The sequence below is a fragment of the Micropterus dolomieu genome, linkage group LG17, assembly GCF_021292245.1.
Source record: "Micropterus dolomieu isolate WLL.071019.BEF.003 ecotype Adirondacks linkage group LG17, ASM2129224v1, whole genome shotgun sequence".
Lineage (NCBI taxonomy): Eukaryota > Metazoa > Chordata > Actinopteri > Centrarchiformes > Centrarchidae > Micropterus > Micropterus dolomieu.
This window is the reverse complement of record NC_060166.1, coordinates 23,934,038-23,954,610: the sequence shown is the minus strand read 5'-3', so window position 1 is coordinate 23,954,610 and position 20,573 is coordinate 23,934,038. Positions and strand designations below refer to the sequence as shown.

General features: G+C 40.0%; 1 protein-coding gene across 1 annotated transcript in view; it reads left to right on the top strand.

Annotated features, from left to right (window-relative positions):
- The first annotated feature begins 13,025 nt into the window (after positions 1–13,025).
- The window catches only part of rab4b (RAB4B, member RAS oncogene family), a 12,545-nt gene continuing 4,997 nt past the window's right edge, over positions 13,026–20,573 (top strand). Inside the window, exons 1-4 of the mRNA XM_046074394.1 lie at positions 13,026–13,203; positions 17,269–17,349; positions 19,210–19,324; positions 19,644–19,706. Coding sequence (XP_045930350.1) covers positions 13,188–13,203; positions 17,269–17,349; positions 19,210–19,324; positions 19,644–19,706 — 275 coding nt within the window. The 5' untranslated portion in view covers positions 13,026–13,187. The remainder of the gene's footprint in view (positions 13,204–17,268; positions 17,350–19,209; positions 19,325–19,643; positions 19,707–20,573) is intronic.

Here is a 20,573-nt window from a genome sequence, read left to right as displayed (position 1 = left end):
CACACCCCTCTTCCATCCCATCCCTGGGGGGGGCCCTAAGAGCCTGACTGGGTGGTCCTCCCCAGCTCAATCCAACCCCCTCTGTAGGGTCAGAAGTCAGAGGTGAACCCCGACAGTGTGTGGGAAACGTGCTGTGCCGTGTGCTGTGCAGGGCCAGGCAGGGAAGAGAGGAAGGAGTTCAGGCTGCCCCGTTCCCTCCCTATACCCTACTACAGCTGGTTAATGGGGCTCCTGAGGTCAGCGGGACAGAGAAACGCAGGCGCAATGCTGGTGTGGGTTACAGTTTTGATTCATTGGGCCAATTTCTTCTCCAAACGTGAGCTTGTTTGGGTTGAGAAGGAGGCAGAGCAGACTGGCTTAGGCTGAGGGGATCAAGGGCGACGCCGTACAGGATGATGGGGGAAGAGTGTGTGTGTACTTGTCTCTGTTCATGTGCTTATGTGTATACATGTGTCTGATGTCTGTATATGTGTGTGGCAACCTAAATTCCTTGCTGAGTGTGCGTTAACTTGAAGCATTTATTAGGGACTGTCTAGCCAGTGCCGTGTCTAAGGAGCTTAAAGTGATTTATTTGAATGGCTAGTAGAAGCTGGTTATTTTACTGGCAAATTGTTGTGTATTTTAGAAATGATGGCCTTGATTCTGTCCACTGGAGGATAACAAGCCCAGCTGGCAGGCAGTACCTGGGCTGCACTGGAAAATCTGTGATAATAACAGCCTTGGACAGCTAGCTGAGATGATATGAGGCCACCGTTAAAATATAAAAAAAACAAAAACACAAATAGACAGACTCAAGCTGGAAGCACACATGTGAGCTTTATAAATCACACCCAAACTCAATCACACCTACCAACAGTCAAATCAATGCCTGACGGTCTGACACAACAATAATGCAGATATTTTAAAATAATGCTAGAATACATAATATAATTTCTTATCAGGTAGTTTGATTATTGACAGAGGATCATTTTCTGGCTTTTGATTTAAAGTGTTGCAGATAGTCACAGTTTTAATATTATGGGATAGTTGAAAAACATTGTAAATAAATACATCAGCCATCAATGTTATTCAAGTAATACTATGAGACACTAATTGTGACTGGGAATGTGGTGAGGTGGTCTTCCTGGTGTATATTTATGTGTGTTTGCATTCCAGTGCTGATCCAAAAAGAGGGCCAAATATATATAGTTTCAATACATTGTATATTAGCAAGCATATTAGCAAAGATACTCATTTTAAAAGCTCAAATAAATGTATTTAAAGGTCAATATATTAATTACATTACTCACCGTAATGTTAAAGGATTTATTTTTCCGCAGATCCCAGGGAAAATGAAACCCCTATTCAGCTCTGTGTTGCTTTCAGACCCGTTAAGATCATTGTTTTGATTTTCTGGTCTACACAGAGTCCCTTCAGTTCTCACTGACCTCAACCATGTTGATTTAAAAAATATAAAACTATACGCAGCTAATCTCAGCAGGGAAGCTCATTACTCACTGCCATTTTTTGCTACCTTCCCAGCTAACTGCCCATCTTAAACTTATCCAAAAAGACACATATTTTTCTGACCAAATACTGCTTAAACTTTACTAAAGTGAATATCAGACTTGTTATTCACTTATAGTAAGAATGAAAACACAAATGGCATACCGATGTTACACAAACAAACAAGCACCATTGGAAAGGTTTTATTTTGTCTTAAAAACAAGTTGCTTTTGTACTGTATATCTAGGTGCACTATTATATTTGTATGGGAGTCGACTTTCTACCTTCCAGCAGTTAAAGCAACTTCAGAATACTGTCTCTGTGCACACACTCTCTCAGCCTCACACACATGCAGAGTTGCAAATACATGTATACCTATAAACATACGTATAATTGCAAAACACGTGTCTTCATTCAAAATCCATATGTGCTGATAGATTTGTGTTTCAGTTACACACAAACACACACACACATACAAAAGGAGCATTTATGGCTGTGAGGCTCTATTCGTCCAGTTCTGCAGGTTTGTTTACAGGAGAACAGCCCTTCAGTGAAACCATTCATTTATAGTATTTCATCACTTCTTCCTAACATGTGAAGACTATGCACTGTGTTGAGAACAGCACTGTGTTATGTGTTGATGGATCAGAAAAAATATAGCTCTATTTTTTGTGATGTTTTGTCGATGATGTTTCCATGAAAGCATGTTGATAGTAAGAAAAAGATTGTAGAAAACCAAAATTGATGTCCCAAAGTGACTGATATAATTTTACCTATAAAGTGAAAATGTGAGGGTAGAGTGGAACAAGTCTGTTCAGTAGTTTGGCCACACACATACAAGTATTATAAGTCCTACATATAAGTATTATATTGTTGAGTTTGCATTTAGACTTTTTACTTTATTGTTTCATTTGTCAGCTTAATTATTATTATTATTAATTATTATTTATGTAATGCTTTGTATAATTTGTGATCACACAGTGTGATTTATTTCTACATGATGAAAGTTTCATCAGTATGCACAAGGACAGAAATTGCCAACAAATTCAGGTGATTAAATAATCAGTTCCTATAACGCCTTTGTCCCATTGAATATACAGTAACTTGTTTCTTAATGTTTGCAAGGCTCTTTAGGCCTTCCATATTTCTTTAGTTCTTACGACTAATTATCCAGTTGAGTTGAATAACAATAAACCCTCAGAGACAAACACAATCTGTGGAAGTCCAGAGTAAACTTCCTGAGTTTCTCTTATCATTCTCCTCTCTGTTGAAACCCACAACAACAAATACTTAAAAATAACAAGATATATGTGACAGTCTTGGCAGCTCTCCTCAGTCACATGTGCAGTGTTGTTTTGGTGGGCTTAAACTTTAGTCACTTCAACAAAAATGTCTATTTAAATTCCCAACTTTTTCCTTTTACTCTTTTGCACTGATATCCTTCCACAATCAATGAAGATGATCCACCAATCACAACACACAATACAGACTAGAACTTTTAAAGAAGTTTGAGTGCAGCTTCTTCAAGAAGACTGATTTATAGTTTATGCGAGAAAGACGAATGAGGTGTGTGTGTGTATGTGTGTGTGTGTGTGTGTGTGTGTGTGTGTGTGTGTGTGTGTGTGCGTGTGTGTGTGTGTGTGTGTGGGAGGGGATTTTGAGAGGGGAAGTGACATCATGGAAAGTGATTTCTGTGCAAACAGAGACTGCAGCCCCCAGGAGGGCTCTATGATTAAGAGATTACAGGGGAAATGAAAGAGCTTCGCAAACACACACACACGTGCACGCATGTCCACATGCAATAAACCAACGCAAGCCTTTGTATGAATGCCTGTAGTAAAGTGAGCTAAATATGAGGTGAGTGTGTGTGTGTGTGTGTGTGTGTGTGTGTGTGCGTGTGTGTGTGCATGAGAGATAGATAGATAGATAGATAAAGAGAGAGAGAGAGAGAGAGAGAGAGTCGGTGTGTGTCTAGAAGGTAAAGGAAGTTAGGTCACAGGGGTTGCCTGCCCTGGCCGGCAGCCATTTGCAGCTCTGAGTCAAGAATGGGGGAGCTGATTCAGCATGGCTACAGGCAAACAAACCCCAAATAAGCCTCCTCCTACATCCATTCATCCACACATCATGAACGATGCTGTCTCCACCTGACTTTCCTAAGACTTTAATTTCATTTTTCATCCTTCAGTTAAATTTCATCTGCGAGCTCCTCCCAGATATCACATTTTCCACCTGAGCGACTCTGTTACATTGTATGAAGATGAATCAGCTTCACATGCTGTGTACTCTGTTGCTATTAGTTACATGTGTGATCAAAGAGAGGAAGCTTACACAGTTTCCATTGCAATCACATGAGAGCGATATTTGGCTAGGCATCTAATCAATACCACATTTACGCAGGAAAGTAATTGTGCTTTCAATGAAAACTTTTACACACAAGGCGAAGAAGGCAGGCATCTTGTGAGGTACACTCCACCTGTAGTCCATATGTTCTTGTATTGTTGACTGTAAGGTAAAGTCACACTCTGAGCAAAGAAAGGTTCTCATCTCTCCAGCTACTGGACACGGGAACGTGATCAGCAGAAGCCTCCTGCAGAGGTTGTTTGTTTCTGTCTTGGGGGTGGTGGGGGGGACTGGGAAAGGGTGGGTGTTGATGGTGAGGCGAGGGAAGGGTGGGGTCCCTGTAGAGAGGCTGCCATGGCCTTAGGGTCTGCTTTTGTCTCAAGTGGTGAACAGGTTAATCAGAAATTAAGTGTTAGACACTCTTGGAGAAATGTCGATGAAAGTAGTGCAGAGTGGCGAAATTATATATATAATTATATAATGTTATAATGTGAATGATGTTTACATTTGTGTGTAAGAGTGTGTGTGTGTGTGTGTGTGTGTGTGTGTGTGTGGCAGAGACAATGGGAGGGAGGGAGGGATCGGCTAAATTGCCACTTTCCCATGTGAGCTCAAAAGGACTCCTGACCCCCCTACCCAGCCTCAAAACTTGTCACTTCTACAAAAGACAATCCCTGAGCTCCATTGTGTCCTGTTCAACCACCATTCAGGCCCCTGGAGACAAGTCACTCAGAGCGGTGCAGCCAGCTAATCTAACCCTGGGCTACTAAAGGCCAGTGTTGGGCCAGGGTTTAACTTTATAAATTGAGAGTCCTTTGAGGCAGTCATGTCAGCCCTGACCCTTGAATAAAACGAGTCTTTATGAAATTATTCAGGAAAATAGTGACCAAGAGTCTAAAGACAGAGGGGGTTCAAGTTTAGCCTTTTAATTAAGCCAAGATGACAAGACTGCTGCTAATGTTTGCAGTAGGGACAGGAGGCCGAGAGGGAGATGATGAAAAGGTGGTTAAAGAGAGGAGGTTCAGCAAACACACAGAGGCACACTCCTGCTGGAAATGAGAGACAGTTTTGTTTGCACAGACCCCATCATTTGAGGTGAGCACAGATTGGAAGAGAGAGGACATAAGGACAGAGCTGCAGCTGGACTTGTCATCGCCACCTCACCACAACAAGGTGTTCTTATCCTTAGCTGACCTTGGAGAAGTGATCCATGCTATTATATAATTTTGTTTAGACTGTTTTAATTCCACAGACCTACTTCTGTCCCACTGAGGAATCCCATTCACTGTCAAAAACATATCAAGACTAAAACTAAAACCTATAGAAGTCACAACAATATAACTAAAGTTTTTGGCCTTAATACACTGTTTCAGTTAAAAAAAATTAAGTCATATATTAATAAAATTGACTCTTAAGGAAGGGACTTTTAAAGTGAGTTAAAGTGGCTATAATCAATATTTCGATATTAACAATCAATCAGTTGTCTTTTCGACATTTACAAGTACGCGGGCTACTTGAACCCACAGACAGCTAAACAGCAAAAATAGGCAACTCTTTGCTAACAATTTATTGACTTAAAGGCGGTCCTATGTCTGTGTTGTGTTCAAAGGTTATTCCTGCACCTCCAAAGTGGCGAAAGAAAAATCTTATTGTAGATATATTGAAGATTTAAATAAAAGTGTTCATCCTCTGCAGTGTGTTCTAATAAATCACATATCATAAAGTAAAAATCATTTCATTTTTTATTGTTTTATTTCTCTAGTGTTCTGTAAAATACAGTAGTTGTGTTCCCTTCCTATTGGGGAATTATGTCTCTGCATGTTCTTTCATCTTGACTTTTGCTGTTTATGTGGGGAGATAGTGTATACATGAGTGAAGAACAACTTTGAGAATAGAAAATGTACATTATTGTAATTTAACATCTATTCATGTGTTAGGTCTATTGACAAGAATGTCATACAGTATGTCATAGACCAGACATAGTGTACATTCCTCTGCGTGAGAAGAGTGGAAAAGAGAGCGGCAGCATTCTGACAGGCAGGGCTGAGTTTGGATTTGGAGTTTTTCAAGGGATGTGGGATGGGAACACAATTAGAGGAGCTTAAAGGAAGGCAGTGGTGAGAGCAGAGCGGTGGGGAGAGGATGAGGGTGAGCCACACTCACCTGCAAGAGCGGTCTGACCAAAGCCACAGGTGTTGCACGCCTGGGCCTTTGGATGTCCCCATTAGCCACATAGATTAACCCGCCTAACTGAGGTCAATGACCCTCTCTCCTGTTACAATATAGAGGGGGGATTTTGTGGGGTGGAATTAGGTCACATTAGCAGGTTCAGCTCCTCTTTTAAGTTTACATGTAGGGCTGAAACTAATATCAATTTTTTTTTTTAGATTTCTTTTGATGAAGCTATCTTTCCGTAATATATATAAAAATAGGGAAAAATGCCCATCGAACTGTCCCACAAATCAAGGTTGCAAATCCCAAAGACATGCAATTTACAATGAAACTTAAATTTAAAAAGCTGGAACCAGCATTTAATCGGCACATTTGCTTGCTAATCAACTAACCTATTGTTTCAGCACAAATTACATGTTAAATGGTACCTTACTTTGCTAGTTTACTTGTTTGTTTCATTTAATAATTTTGAACCATTGCAAAACCAGCTGTATGTCTACTGTGTTCACCATATTATTTGTGCACTGGTATAGAATTACAATGAAAATCCATCCATCGTCAACCGCTTATCCTGCGTACAGGGCCATGGGTACGATGAAAATAGACTCAGCAATTGAATAAAGGACTCTTCTATGGTGAATAATTCCAGTACAAGTATTCCGGCTTTTGAGACACAGAGAGGATGTGCACAGACATCTCATTGGTTTGTGGATATATGGGTGTTCAGTGATGTCATCCATCATGGCCCCTGACATCATCCTTAGGGGGCGACTGTTTTCCCTCACTGACACTTTGCTACAGGGCTGGACAGGGGCATGCATGAACTTGAAAGAGCACACAAATGAACACCACAACTTGGAGAAGGACTCCTGTTCGCATACACACTTTTGGATTTCATTACAGACAAGTTCCACTGACCAAGATTGTGCCTGTTGTTCTAGGCTTTACCATATGAATCAACTTCATTTAGGATCTGTTTTAACAGATAGATGTTTAATCATTTAAGAATTCTCTACATAATTATCTCCTCATGAAGGGATTTATGTATGTGTATGAATGTATTTGTATTTAATTGACACATATAGTAGCTAACCAAACAAGTTACCTTTATAACGAAGTGAGAGAATCAAATAATTATCTACATGAAGAGGATACAGTCACAGGCTTTTTGACAGGTGTGAGAGAAAGACAGTGAAGGGTTTGGCATATGTTTATGCCTGAGGGAGGTATATGAGCCTGCTGTGAGAACAGGAGAGATAACCTCTGGGATAGGAGAGTTAGTAGCAAAGAAAGCAATTCAGGGAAGGAAGAGATAACATCAAAGCCACAGATTAAGTAACTAATAACTAGGCTGTGATGTTGTAAAGTTTTTTTTGATACTATGTATGCACTGAGTCGAGATAGTAGGTAATGAAGCTTTGTGGACAGCAGGGATTTCCTCCCACCTCTGCACAAACACACAGAGGTACAATGTAAAGGAAAGAGCCTTTTCTTCCCAGCAAGCATCAGCCTTTGTGTACGTGCAGTCTGGCATGTTCCTTGATGTTGTCTGCAGGGGTCTTTTCAGTTAAGTGTGTGTTGAAAGATGAACTGACAATCCTATTTGCAGAATAGGCTTTAAATGAAGAAATATGAGTTATTCTTTTTATTTGTAGTTCCTGGAGCTGAAAAGCGAGCAAGCACTGGCAGTCAGTTACAGAAGTGAGGAGGTGTTGCGCCTCCGTCCATCCTTTCACTTTTTACCCCCGGCGACCTGCAAGATGATCTTTACAGCAGATCTGTATGAATTCCACACATTGTGAATGACATCATGCAAGGATTCCTTAACAAGTTACACCCAGTATGCATGCGAGCAGATGATAAGACCTTCCATATGTCAATATGTGTCATAACATGGGGCAAGAGACTGTGGTTGATTATCTTAATGGGGGCCAAGATGAAGACAAGACAGAACAAATCAGGGCATGTTGCTTATTGAAATATTATGTGGTTATGTTTTTCCCCCTTATGATTTCAGCAATATCATTTGGCTGATGATGCCAAGCTTTTACACAACTGACCGATGCAACATGTGAATACATAGGAAGAATACATTTGAACAACAGGAACCTATAGCAGTAACATGCTGAGAAAGCCTATGTTGTATTGTCTTCTTTCAGGGTGCCTTCCTCATTGTTCCCGTTCCCTCTTGCAGCAAAGCATTGTCTCGCGCCCCAACTAAAGTCTTCTACAGTGGTCTTTTTGACTTTCAGGTTTTATTTTGACATGAAAAATTCATTTTATTCAGATATAGAATGAAATGTTTGTACACTTTAGAACAGAGAACTGAGTGTGACGATTTATCAATGAAAGGTTAAGGAAACTTAAAAGAAGCCTGATATATTAACAGAACATTACAAGTTTCCCAAGATGAATATTTTTCCAGTCTAGGCCATTTTCACAGCAGATATTTTGACTCGTGATAGAAGAAAAAGCACAGGTGTATAATAAGATTAACGATAGCTTTGTTGTGTCCGAGTCTGAGTAAGCCATGACAGTGTGACAGTGAGCCCAAAACGGATACCTGAAACTGAAGCAGATAAATGGAATTCAGCCATCATTCAATTTATTATTTACACTTTTTTCTACTGCCTATTGTTGTAGTCTAAGACAAGGCTTAATTTTCGGGAAAACTGGCAATTCAGAATAAGGTGCAGAGGTGTAGTCGGTTTGAAGATGTTTCTTTTACACATTTTTCTTCCATGTAAAATGTTTTTGTTGCATCGCAAAAAAAAAACAACATGAAATCTTCCAGCCTACTCCAACATCCCTAATTTGCTGCCCTCCTTTTCTCCTCCAGGCTGTGGTGTCATGGTGTGAAAAGTGGAAGGAGAACAGAAGTGGTGGTGTGGAGGCAAAGAGAGGTGAGTTTCAGCTAAGATATTGATCTGCCACTGGACAGGTCAGCAGGATTCTTTCCACTAACACAGTCCACACACTTAACCTCTGATCTCCCATGACCCCTTCTTCAGCTTAAATGGGCCCCTTCTCACTGGTTGAATATCCTAATATCTATCTATCTATCTATCTATCTATCTATCTATCTATCGTTGCAACAAACCCTACGATCAATCGATCGATCGTAGAGTTTGTTGCAGGGCTGATATATTAAATTGCATTAGTTTTAATTGGGTGAACCTAATAAACTGGCAACTGAGCGTGTTTCAAATATCTTTGATGGATAAACTAGGTGAATTTGACTGAGTGGGTCCTAAAGCCAACTCATGTGGAATGGATTTACTATGCGAATGTCAAATCTGCACAGCATTGATGTTTGTCCTCTTCACATGTCCCAAGAATACAACCAGTTCAGAGGAGATTTGGAGTGACAACGATTACAATAACAATTAAATGGAGCCAAGAGATCTACTCATAATATCCACGTTAGCCCAAGTAACCAAAACTGAGTTCGTTGAAGTGAATCAGTGATCCTAAACCTTTTAGGAAGGAGTAAAGCTTTTAGGAAGCACAAACACAAGCTGCCAACAACACGGACAGAGAAACTCTGCTTTCAGCTTATATGACATGATTACACCACCTTAAAGTCGACCGTTATTCATTGGTAATCAAAAAAGTGGGCAGAGCTTCGACAGCCTTAATGCAAAGGGTGTGTTGAATATTTGTTGCAGCAAGCAGAGTATGTCATGTGTGAATGTAGCGGAACAAATGACCTGCCTGATCTAGCTGGCAGGCTTTGCTCCATTAAATTTTAACCTTTTAGCATCACTGTGAAGCCTGGGTTGCTGCTGTTTTGGGTTTACTTGGACCCTTGAACTCATTGACATTCTTCTGCTCCTTTGGAACTTGGTCTCACTTCTATGCTTCTTTGTGGCCACCTACAGAGTGGACTTACAATAAGCGGATTGGAAGATAATGCTTTCCTGAATCTTCAGTTGAGTCTGTAGTTGTGTGCCGTACTGAATCTGAAAGATATGAATTTCTTTTTTATAAGATGCATTTATCAAACAGAAAAAATTCTCACGTAGGTAAATGAATGTCCTTCTCTGCCAAGTGAAAACCAATAGGTTTGTGGGTCTCTGGGTAGGTTGTGAGGCCTTCGTTCAATTTTAGATCATCTCTCCACAACAGCTTGTCTGCTGTTGCCTTAAAGGAAGTTCCCTTTTAGAGTGTAACCTTCACGTCAAAATGACTTCTTGCTGCTGGGGAAATGGTAGAGTTCTTGTGAACACTTGCTAGGCCACCATGCTCTACCAAGATTGAACTCCTCAACAATATGCAGTCTTTTTGAGGGAAAACCTTTACAGTAATACCGTCTACACTTGATTTTGCAGATGTGCAACATGTAAAAATTATTGCAAAGTTTGAAATTTGTTCTCTTTTATTACAGTAAGAAGTGTCAGAACACAGAGGTGTTTAATCTTTATAGAAAATATAAAGAAGCTAATCTGAGCAAAAAAATGTTAAATAAGATAAGGCTCCAGCCTCGTCGTGACCCTGAAGAACAGCTAATGGATGGACGGATGGAGAATAAATGACACTATTATCAGTATGATGTATGCATGACAAGATAGCCACTCTTATTGCCATAAATAAAATGCAGTACAGTAGGCTGTAATCTATACTGTATATGTACTATACTGACTGTAGGGGATTCACAGCATTACACCTCTGTGTTAACGTGTGGCTCTCATTCCCTTTACTTTCAAATATCATGGGGTTTCGGCTCTAATGTGTGGCGACCTAGTAGGAGTTTACTGACTTAGGCAGTGCAGAGTGAAGTGACAGAAACTGTGGTGTATGCCCTGGCGTACAAACAAACAGTTGCACAAGCGCTACTCTGCAGAGCAACATGCACATAAATACACCCCCTCAGTCTGAATCAGGGCTGTACTGTTCGTTCTCCACTCCAACATACATAACAGTCTGAGAGCCTCATTCAGCAGCCACAGTGCCTCCATAGGGGAGGTCTGTCAGCTCGAGTAATTACTTTCTGCCTTTACAGAATTCTTGTGCTTGTTTCAACTCATTAATGCATCCACACCTTATGGCTATGTTTATACCACTGTGTGTCTTAATAGCCCTTACTTCATAGAATGCCTTTGTGTCTGTATATAAAACAGCAGGCTGTCAGGCATCCCTCTGTTTTACTGTACGGCCAGTGACTCATGTTGTGACAAACACCTTGATATTTTCAGCGATGCCAGCCAGCCGCAGAGCTCACCTATCTGAAGATGTGATTCACTCATATTATCCTCAGGAAAGTAACTCATTGTTTGTTGTAAACATTGTGAGTATTGTTGGGTTTATGAGGGGCTTCCCCCAATGTGCTCATCGTGAACACACTTGTTTTGATCTCTGATGGGCCACAAAAGAGATCCTATTTCTGTTTCTACACCCCCCTCTCCATCATGGATATTTGCTGTTTGGCATCTTTCTAAAAGCATGGGAATCCAGCAGGCCTCTCTGCTGTTTGCCTGAACTGTTAGTAACAGGATAGTCCAAGGTTAAAATCCCCAAACAACCCACACACAGACACACGCAAGCGCCTTGTTTGCCTTGCAGTCCAAACAAATACCTGCTCTGATGATGACACCTGCAATGGGCGAGAGGACAAGAAAGAAGACGAGAAACAAAAACACAATGCGCATTGAGACAACCTCAAAGGTAAGCAGAGCACCTAACGGAAGCAAAAAAACATCCCTCTTTTCTTTCTGCCCGCTGCACACCTTTGAGGCCAGTCTTTCTTGTAGCCCACCTTAGGAAAACATCCGTGCCCCCACACGACGCTGAGCCTTGTGTTTCCTTCTGTCTTTAATCTTAGTGAAAAGAGCTTTTAACAAGGCTGGGGAGGATGAGTGGATCTGTCAAAGCAGAACAAAGACAGGGAGGAACTAGGACAGATAGCAGAGTGGAAGGCTCTGCAATTTATCACCTGTTGCCCTTGGGCGGCCCTGCACTCCACACCCTGGGCTCTGTGTGAGTGTGTGTGTATATGTATGCAGGTATGGAAAGGTGATGAATGAATAAGCAAAGAACAAGAAAACATTCCTCATTCCTCTAAAAAAGAACTCAAAAGACTTTGAGCAATTATTTCCAGGGGAAAGTAGTAATCTGCTTGCTTACACTACATTTATGGGGGGGGGTCTAGACAACTCTGCTTTCTCTAGAACAGTGGTTCTCAAACTTTTTAACATCACGGACCCCTAAACTCACACAAATTAGACCACAGACCCCCATTTAATAATATTTTCTCGTCTGATAGGATTTGGCTTTTAGAAGTTTTATTACAGAAAGTGTGACCAAAACAGTCACTGTGTTACTTATGGATGGAATTACAGTGAAAATAAATTATTCTCCTTTTTGCTTGAACCCTCAGCCCCAGGGGTCCCTGGACTCCACTTTGAGAACCACTGCTCTAGAAAAGCCAGTCCTAAAGTCCCTTTATCTTTGCCTGCCATCTTGTGGCTTGCTGTTGCACATGCAGACATACAGTATATAACTTCAGAAATACAGTATCAATATGTTGAATTTTAAAACGTAATATAAATAACAGAATCATCAACACAATCTGACTGGACCAGCATTTTTCTGAATAAAAACTGCTTTGATTCAAACTCTTCCTTGCTTAGCTAAAGCTAAGTCATTCTTTTCAGCACTGAAAATGACTTGACAGCAAAACAAAATGGGAACCTTAGTACAAAAACCTTTTGGTATCTTTTGCTTTATTTAGAAATTGACAGCAACACATTTTTGACAGCCTTAAGAATACAAGTGCGAATTTAATGATACAGAAATGAAACAGCTAATTTGATAAAATGTTCTGTTTGATCTATATGGATGTTACCGGTATTTCTGACACATAGTCAAAAATATCAGGCATGTACAAATAACAACCCATCAAAGTTATGTGATTAAAAAGAAAACCCAACTTTTTCCACTACTTTGTCATGTTTACTCAAAATTCCTACATGGCCAACAACACGCGAAGGCAACTCTAGACGACTAATGACGTAGCACGCAGCCGCCGTACTTGGTTGTGGTCGGAGCAAAAAAGCTAGGAAGGAAAGGAAACATCTAGCATCGTAGATAAACACCCTATAGAGGTGTGAACCCATCGAACACACAGCTGTCCCAATACCACGAGAACAGTAAAAAGGCCAGCTTGAGTCCTTCATACAGCGAGGGTCAACATGTCCGAGACATACGGTACGTTTGTCCGGGGCGGAAGACTGTAATTTCACGCTTGCTAACCTAACGTTAGCTGTTAACGTTAACTTATACACTGCTGCTCCGTGGTGTGATGTGACAGACTGGCTCGTTATAGCAACGTTGCTAGTTAGCTAGCTACACTGTTAGCTTAGTTTGGCTGCCACCTCACTGTGTGTCTGTGGGTTTTAATAGTGATAACCAACGTTTCCTGCTGATATTTCATTCAAAGAAAGTGGTATAGTTTAAGTGCTTCGTGTGCTTGAGCTGGCGCCTCTGTCCTACGTTGGCGGAGTGCATTGCTTCCTTGAACGGGTTAGTAACGTTAGCAAACAGATGGTAATACATCTCCACGTAAAAGTTGGCCAAACTTGAGACACGAAGCTACAGTAACGTGTCGATACATGAAGAATGCGTTTGTAGACGCTGAGGTAATCTGAGCTGGGATTTCAAGCAGATTGGGTGACCTTGCAAGCTGCAAGAATGTTGCATTCAGTCTTACAGTGTTGTGTATTTTTAAGTTACTTTAGAGGTAGCTATTTGCTACTATGCTATATGAGGAAGTAAGATAGCTGTGGTTTATAATCCATTGGTTACCTGCAGATCAGCTGCAGGTAACCAATCCTGAAACTCCCATCCTGAAACCAAGTAGCTTCACTTCTGTCTGTACTTTCAGACAGTCTACATTACAAGTTACATTTTTTCTCAGTCGCTTTGGTACGGTTGTCCTGTCATCCTTAACATTTTCAAAACAGTTAATGCATTTCTTGAAACAATTCGTTCAGACAGAACCACAAAATGGATTACCTGCAAAAGACCAACTTGCACAAAATCCTTTGTTTATCACTCAGATTATATTTATAAATACCTATGTCAGTGAACATGTCAGTGCTATCAGGATGACAAGTCCTTGTGTCATTGTTTACAGAAAAGATAGTCAAAAGCCTCAGCCATGTTGTCAGTACAGCAATGTTCTGGAAGTAGTTTCTGATAAAAAAACTATGGCTAAGGTTTTGATGACAGTGGTTGAAAATACACAAGGCTGCGACAAGAGATCTGGACAGGATTCACATTCACATATTTACTGTTTGTATTGTAATTTGTTGACAGACCAGTCATTGCAGTACAGTAAAGAAAAATACATTTTTACATACATAAATTTTTTTTTTAAATTAGAAATGTAAACACTGCTTAGCCAGAACCATCTCTTCATCTGTTTTGCCTCCCTGCCCTTTCACATCCTTGTTGTTGTTCCATTGTCAGAAATTGTAACTCTGTGTTGTGCTCTGTCTATATATGCCTGCCAATTGAAGGTTCACTTCTGAGCTATTTTAGAGAACTGGTTGATCATTGGTAGATCTAACGCTTCACACATTCTCCTTCATTATCTCAGAGAGTATAGATTCATCTGAAAGCAATTCATCAATTCAGGACACATTTACATAAGTTTAATAGAAATGTATAGAAAAGACGAGTGGCAGATTATGACAACTTGTTCAATCTTTTTGTATGTAATGACTTATGCAATGAATGAATGCCTAGAGGTTTTGGACATTTTGGAAAGACTGTTCAACAGAGAACCAGTATAATACATTTTAAACAACATGACATAAGCAATTGATAACGTAGGAAAGACCAGACAATTGTACGTAATCATTTGCATGAATGTGCCAACGCATTTGCAATTTGTTGAAAATAATAAGAAATTGCTTTTTGATGAGCACAAGTGAATAGATGATGTGGAGGTAGAACAAGGAGTTTTAAATTTTTCAATTCTGATCTGAGAAATGTACCAAAGCGGCTGAGGAAAAACTGTCTGCAAGCATTGACATTATGGCTGACCACCAGTACTACTGACTGTTATTATTATATGATGCATAAGTTCCTTTGCTTGATAGTATCAGTAGCACAATAGGCCTGACACAGTAGACCCAGTTGTTTTGAAATGGCGCACCAGCATCCTTTGTTGTACTCTTACACACGCTCTCTCTCCCAGCTGTTTCTACTTGGACCCTGTCTCCAGCATTCCCTGTATGAAAAATGTATCCCAGCAGGTAGTATTTATGTAGTGCCAGCGCTAATGGTAGCTATAATAGCCTTTTTATTGATTTCTGTCTGTCTTCCGTGCTGTCTCCTCTCCTGGAGGGCTGGTGGTGGAATTGCCAAAAAGTATTATGAATACAATAAGTACAGGACCAGGTTAAATGTTTCATTAATTTTGTCTTTGGTCAGTATGGGACGCTTTCATTAGTTTTGCTTGTAAAGTTACTGAATGTGATTTATATAAGAAAAATAGAAAATACTTTTGTGGCAGTTTTTAAAAAGCAGTAAACTGGGAGCAGAGTTATTGTAAATTAAATTATTAGATGAAAAAATGATTTTAAAGCTAACCTATTCCCATGGTCCATGTGGCTCCATGTAGGCAATATGTGAATAGATACTAGATAATAGAAAAAAACAAACACACTTGTGTTGCTTGGCATTTATTTTGGCCATTGTTGTTATACTTGACACTTTGTGTATCATATTTTATTACTAGTGAAATTTAATCTAATCTGGGAGTACACAGATGCAGGAAGGCAACCATCTCATGCAGTGCACACGCCCTGCGCACTTTGTCAGTAGATAAAAGGATACATAAACTGTAGGTAGATCTGGGCCTGCGTGTGTTAAGTGTTGTCACAGTGTACGTGAATGCAGATAACAGTGTTAGTCTGTTACCTCATGTTATTTAATATAGATGTTTAAAGAATACAAGAGCCTGAAAGGCTGCTGGTGAGAGGGTAGCACCGCATTCCTCTCTCCCCATTGCTATGACACATTGACAGCTTGATTGTTGTATGCAGATCTCGCATGGGAATATGTGATGTCTGGGAAGACGTTGAAAAGCTGAGGCAAGCTTTTAAAACAGAGCTGTTAGCTTTTGATTCTGTCAGTTCTGCTGTCACGACTAGTGACAATGTGTGCTTGAGATGTAACGCTGACTGCTGTTGCAGAAGGAAACTGTAGGCTAAATGCTTGTAAGCACCTTCGCTTTGCTTTAGCAGTTCTGTTACCGTGAATTTGACCTCTAGCTTGTGTTGCCTGAGAAAACACCCGCTTCATCAAACAAAGGTGCACCATAAACTGGGCTGGCAGCGGTGGTGGTGTGTTGACCGATAAAGGTGGCTCCAAGAGCACTATCATAATAAGTTTAAATGTCACACAGCAGCCAAAGATCAATTTAATGCGCTTCTGTTATTTTTTTTATAACTATGGTTTCTGTTGACCTCATGTGGAGCTCAATACTTACAGGATTTTCACCTGGCTGGTAATCTCACCAGTAGTCATTAATCATTTGCCAGGCCAGCACTTCTGCCAGCACAACCAGCGCTTAAAGCTTAAACCGAAATTGCACACTGTCTGACAGACTCTAAGTGAAGCAGGCTCTCTGGAGGAGAGTTTGCAATCATTATTTGCTCTTACCGTCTTGGGAAAACATCATCACTCTCGTGTTTCCTGTTTTTCTTTTACTACCTCTCTATGCATTACTCACAGACTCACTTAAGATTCTGACTCGTATACACCTTTTTATATACAGTCTATGATATACACGCACTTTTCATCTACTCAATCAGCACATGGTTTCGTATCCTATGGGTCTAGTCAAAATGGCAGCACAGCCTACGTATGTAAATGCCCCCTGCACTATCTTGGGTCACAGCACACAAAGGCTGTCTGTACTGCGGATGGCCTCGCATGTCAGGGGCCCCGAGTCATTTGAGCTCTGCATCATCTGCGTGGGCTGGGTAGTATTCTCCAGAGCAAGGGCCCACTCTCCACAACATCTGCACAACCAGCTGGTTGTGGTCATTCAATCCCTGCACAAGTCGGTTAACCCAAGCTATGTTCAATAACTCTTTAGCTTTGGCTTTGCTGTAATGACATGTGTTATTATTACGTATTTGTGTCATGGAGGAAATCTAAGGATCGTCTCTGAGGATGGAAACACAAAGAGCAGCAGGTTCAGATTCTCCCCTGACGTTTGTGTTTCATTGATCTTTACGTCATCTCCTCTGCTTTCAGACTTCCTGTTTAAGTTCCTGGTGATTGGCAGTGCTGGGACGGGGAAATCCTGCCTCCTCCACCAGTTTATTGAGAACAAGTGTAAGTTTTCTCTCATTAAAGCCCATTAGTCACATCAGGCTTGCATAAGAGTGAAAACATAATTGTATTATTACACTCATGGTCATGAAATTAGTGCTGTTGATTTCACATGTTGTTTCATGCAACACACATCAAATAAACCCTCTCGCTCTGCTGTGAGGTTACAAAAGTTCCACTTGAGGAAGTTATTCATTGACTTGTATTGTGTGTCTGTCCAGATTCCTTACATACACAGAAGGTAATTATTGAGCCAGCAAAATATAACACATGTTTTTATACTCTGAAAAAAGTTTCTTCTCAGCTTTGAATTTTATGGGTAAATGGCAATTACATTAAAACATATCGCTTTCCATTAGGGCTGCACGATATTGGAAAAGACTAACATTGCAATATTTTATATTACGATATGAAAAAATAGAGGAATTTTCACCAGATTACTTCAAATGCTCTATTTGAAATGAAATAAGCATCCTAGAATTATTGGGTGACTTGGTAGGTCTGAAGGCTTTTTGAGTGCAAACTATCCTTTCTTGAGCATTAATGCAGTAAACATATTTTTTAACTAAATGATAAAAATAAATTAAAGAGCAGCTATACACCAACCCCCTGAGTGCTTTACAGAAGTTTCTTTTCTTTTTGCAACCAAATCCACAGTTTAGGTGGTTTTCAAGTTGTTGACGACAGCTAAACAACATTGTTATTGCTGGTCGCTATGCATGCAGAGACTGCTTGTCGCTCATTAGCAACAAACTTTGTTTATCCAAGAACCATTAAATCGGATTAAATTATGTTACATCAGACAGATTTCTTTTGTAGAAAAGTCATGAAAAATGAGAACCATGCAAGTTTTTCTTTTGTATACATCAGCAAAACGGTTGAGGTGGTTGAGCTTATTTGACATGCTTGACATTGCATTCTTCTGCAATGTGACTATTTCGCAAGGGCACATTGCGATGGCGATGCTAAAACGATATATTGTGCAGCCCTACTTTCCATATAGTGCAATCAAAAAAACACTAATAATACCTTAAAAATTTACTTGAATATAGAACATACCTCTCTTTTTCAACAAAATCGAACATCATAAGCTTTAGATTTATTGCAGGGCTGTTGGATTGCATTAAATTGCACAGGTGTCCCGTATAAACTCGTTCAGTTTGGACTTAAAAACTATAAAGATGTTGACAAGTAAGCTAGCAAGTCAGGGAGCACAGTTGAAAGTGCGCCTGTTGGTTAGATGGAAATGTGTCCTCATAATTTGTCTAGGAAAAAATGCATTATGACATTTAACGACAACAACTGTGCTGAAGTTAGGGCTGGACGATATGGCCAAAAATGTTATCACGATAAAAAGTTTCATATCTTTCGATATCGATAATTATCACAATGTATCAAATTTGTCTTTTGTTTTGTCTTTCAAGTTTAAAGGCTGATTTATGCTCCTGAGTGAAAGTTGAAGAAACCTAATGGTTAATTGTGGTTTAAACTTTTTCTTTATGGTCAACACTTGATGCCAAACAGTGGATCACATCACAAATCTGAGATAGAACATTCAAAATATTTATGATAAAATCTTTGTCAACAAATATCTTTAAGTAAATTTAATTAAAACCTTTTTCAGTCCTTTTTCCTCAACAGAATAAACATCTTAATAAGAAAAATTAAGTCCTAATTCGTTTCAAGTGAATAAAATCAAACATTTATTGAACATTTGTTATATTGTTATTGCAAAAAATTATATTGTGATAATTATTGTTATTGTTTTATTGTCCAGCCCTAGCTGAAGTTAGTTGTTCTGCTGTGCTGTTATCTCACGTTCTGTCCTTTTCCACTGTCTTCTCTCTTGTGTTCCTGTTACAGTTAAACAGGACTCCAACCACACCATCGGCGTGGAGTTTGGTTCCAGAGTGGTCAACGTCGGTGGAAAGACGGTCAAACTGCAAATCTGGGACACCGCTGGGCAGGAGCGATTCCGGTAATAATATTCCCTGCTTTGGGTTTGGCAAACATTTTAGAAATACAAGTAAATCATGAATTACTAAGCATTCATGCTGTCCTTAGGGCACCATCCAGCTTCAAACAGTTACCCCCAGCTGCATGTGGTAATGCCACAGCATCATACCTGTCAGCAGCTCCATTAGAGTAACTACCTGCCTGGCTGACGATGGCAGCTAAAAGCAAGAGACAGTTTCTCATTCACCTTCCCTAGCCAGATTTCACCAGCTGATATTGTGAATGCATTATTTTAACCAAGATTCCTACGCAGGAGCTGTTAATCTTGGTTCTCTCCACAGTTCGGTTACACGCAGCTACTACAGAGGAGCAGCTGGGGCGCTTCTCGTCTATGATATTACCAGGTAAAACAGTCACTGCACTTACTGTCCCTCTCTATTTCTACAAATGGTGTGTTTTGTGTAACAGAATCAGAATCAGCTTTATTGCAAGGTATGTGTACACATAAGAGGAATTTGACTCTGGATTGTACAATGCTCACAATGTGCTTACTTATACAATAATACAGTAATAAAATCAAACACAGACTACAGTATAGAATTAATTATCTCAGTTAGAAATGAACATTTATAACTGATGTTCTTCATATTGCGGGATATAGACATAAGCACATTACTTACATTCCTTAAATTTCTCCCAGACAATTCTTCTTCATTAAGTGACAAAAACAAAATATACACAAAACACAACTTCGCAGTTAGAGGAGCACATTACCACACATTCACAGCAATTAACTGTTGAAATGGGATCTGGACTTGAAATTGCAACTGACTGACCCATATTTCACTTTACTTTATTCACTTTATTTTTATGAGCATTCTTTTTAGTCTGTATGGTGTATATAAACTATAATGTGTGCCCATACCGCCTCTAGAAATTTAATGACTATGCACTGGGACCCATACAGGGAGATATGAATGCTCGCACACCTATATTTCATAAGCTTTGGGTTGCAATAGAGGGATTGTGACATCAAGATGGAGTGAATGCAGTAATGCAGAGAGACAGGAATGTAATACGGTTTGTGTTTGTAAGAATGTATGGGCTTTTGTGGAGGAAGAGTTGGAGTGGAGAGTGGCAGGAGCTGTAATATAGAAGCATCCTCTGGCAGGCTGCAGCAGCTGGTAAAGCAAAAGTCCATCATAGAAAGTGTCACCTGAGGAAAAAACAGGGAGAGTAGAGGGAGAAAACTTTTGGGGGGGGGGGGGGGG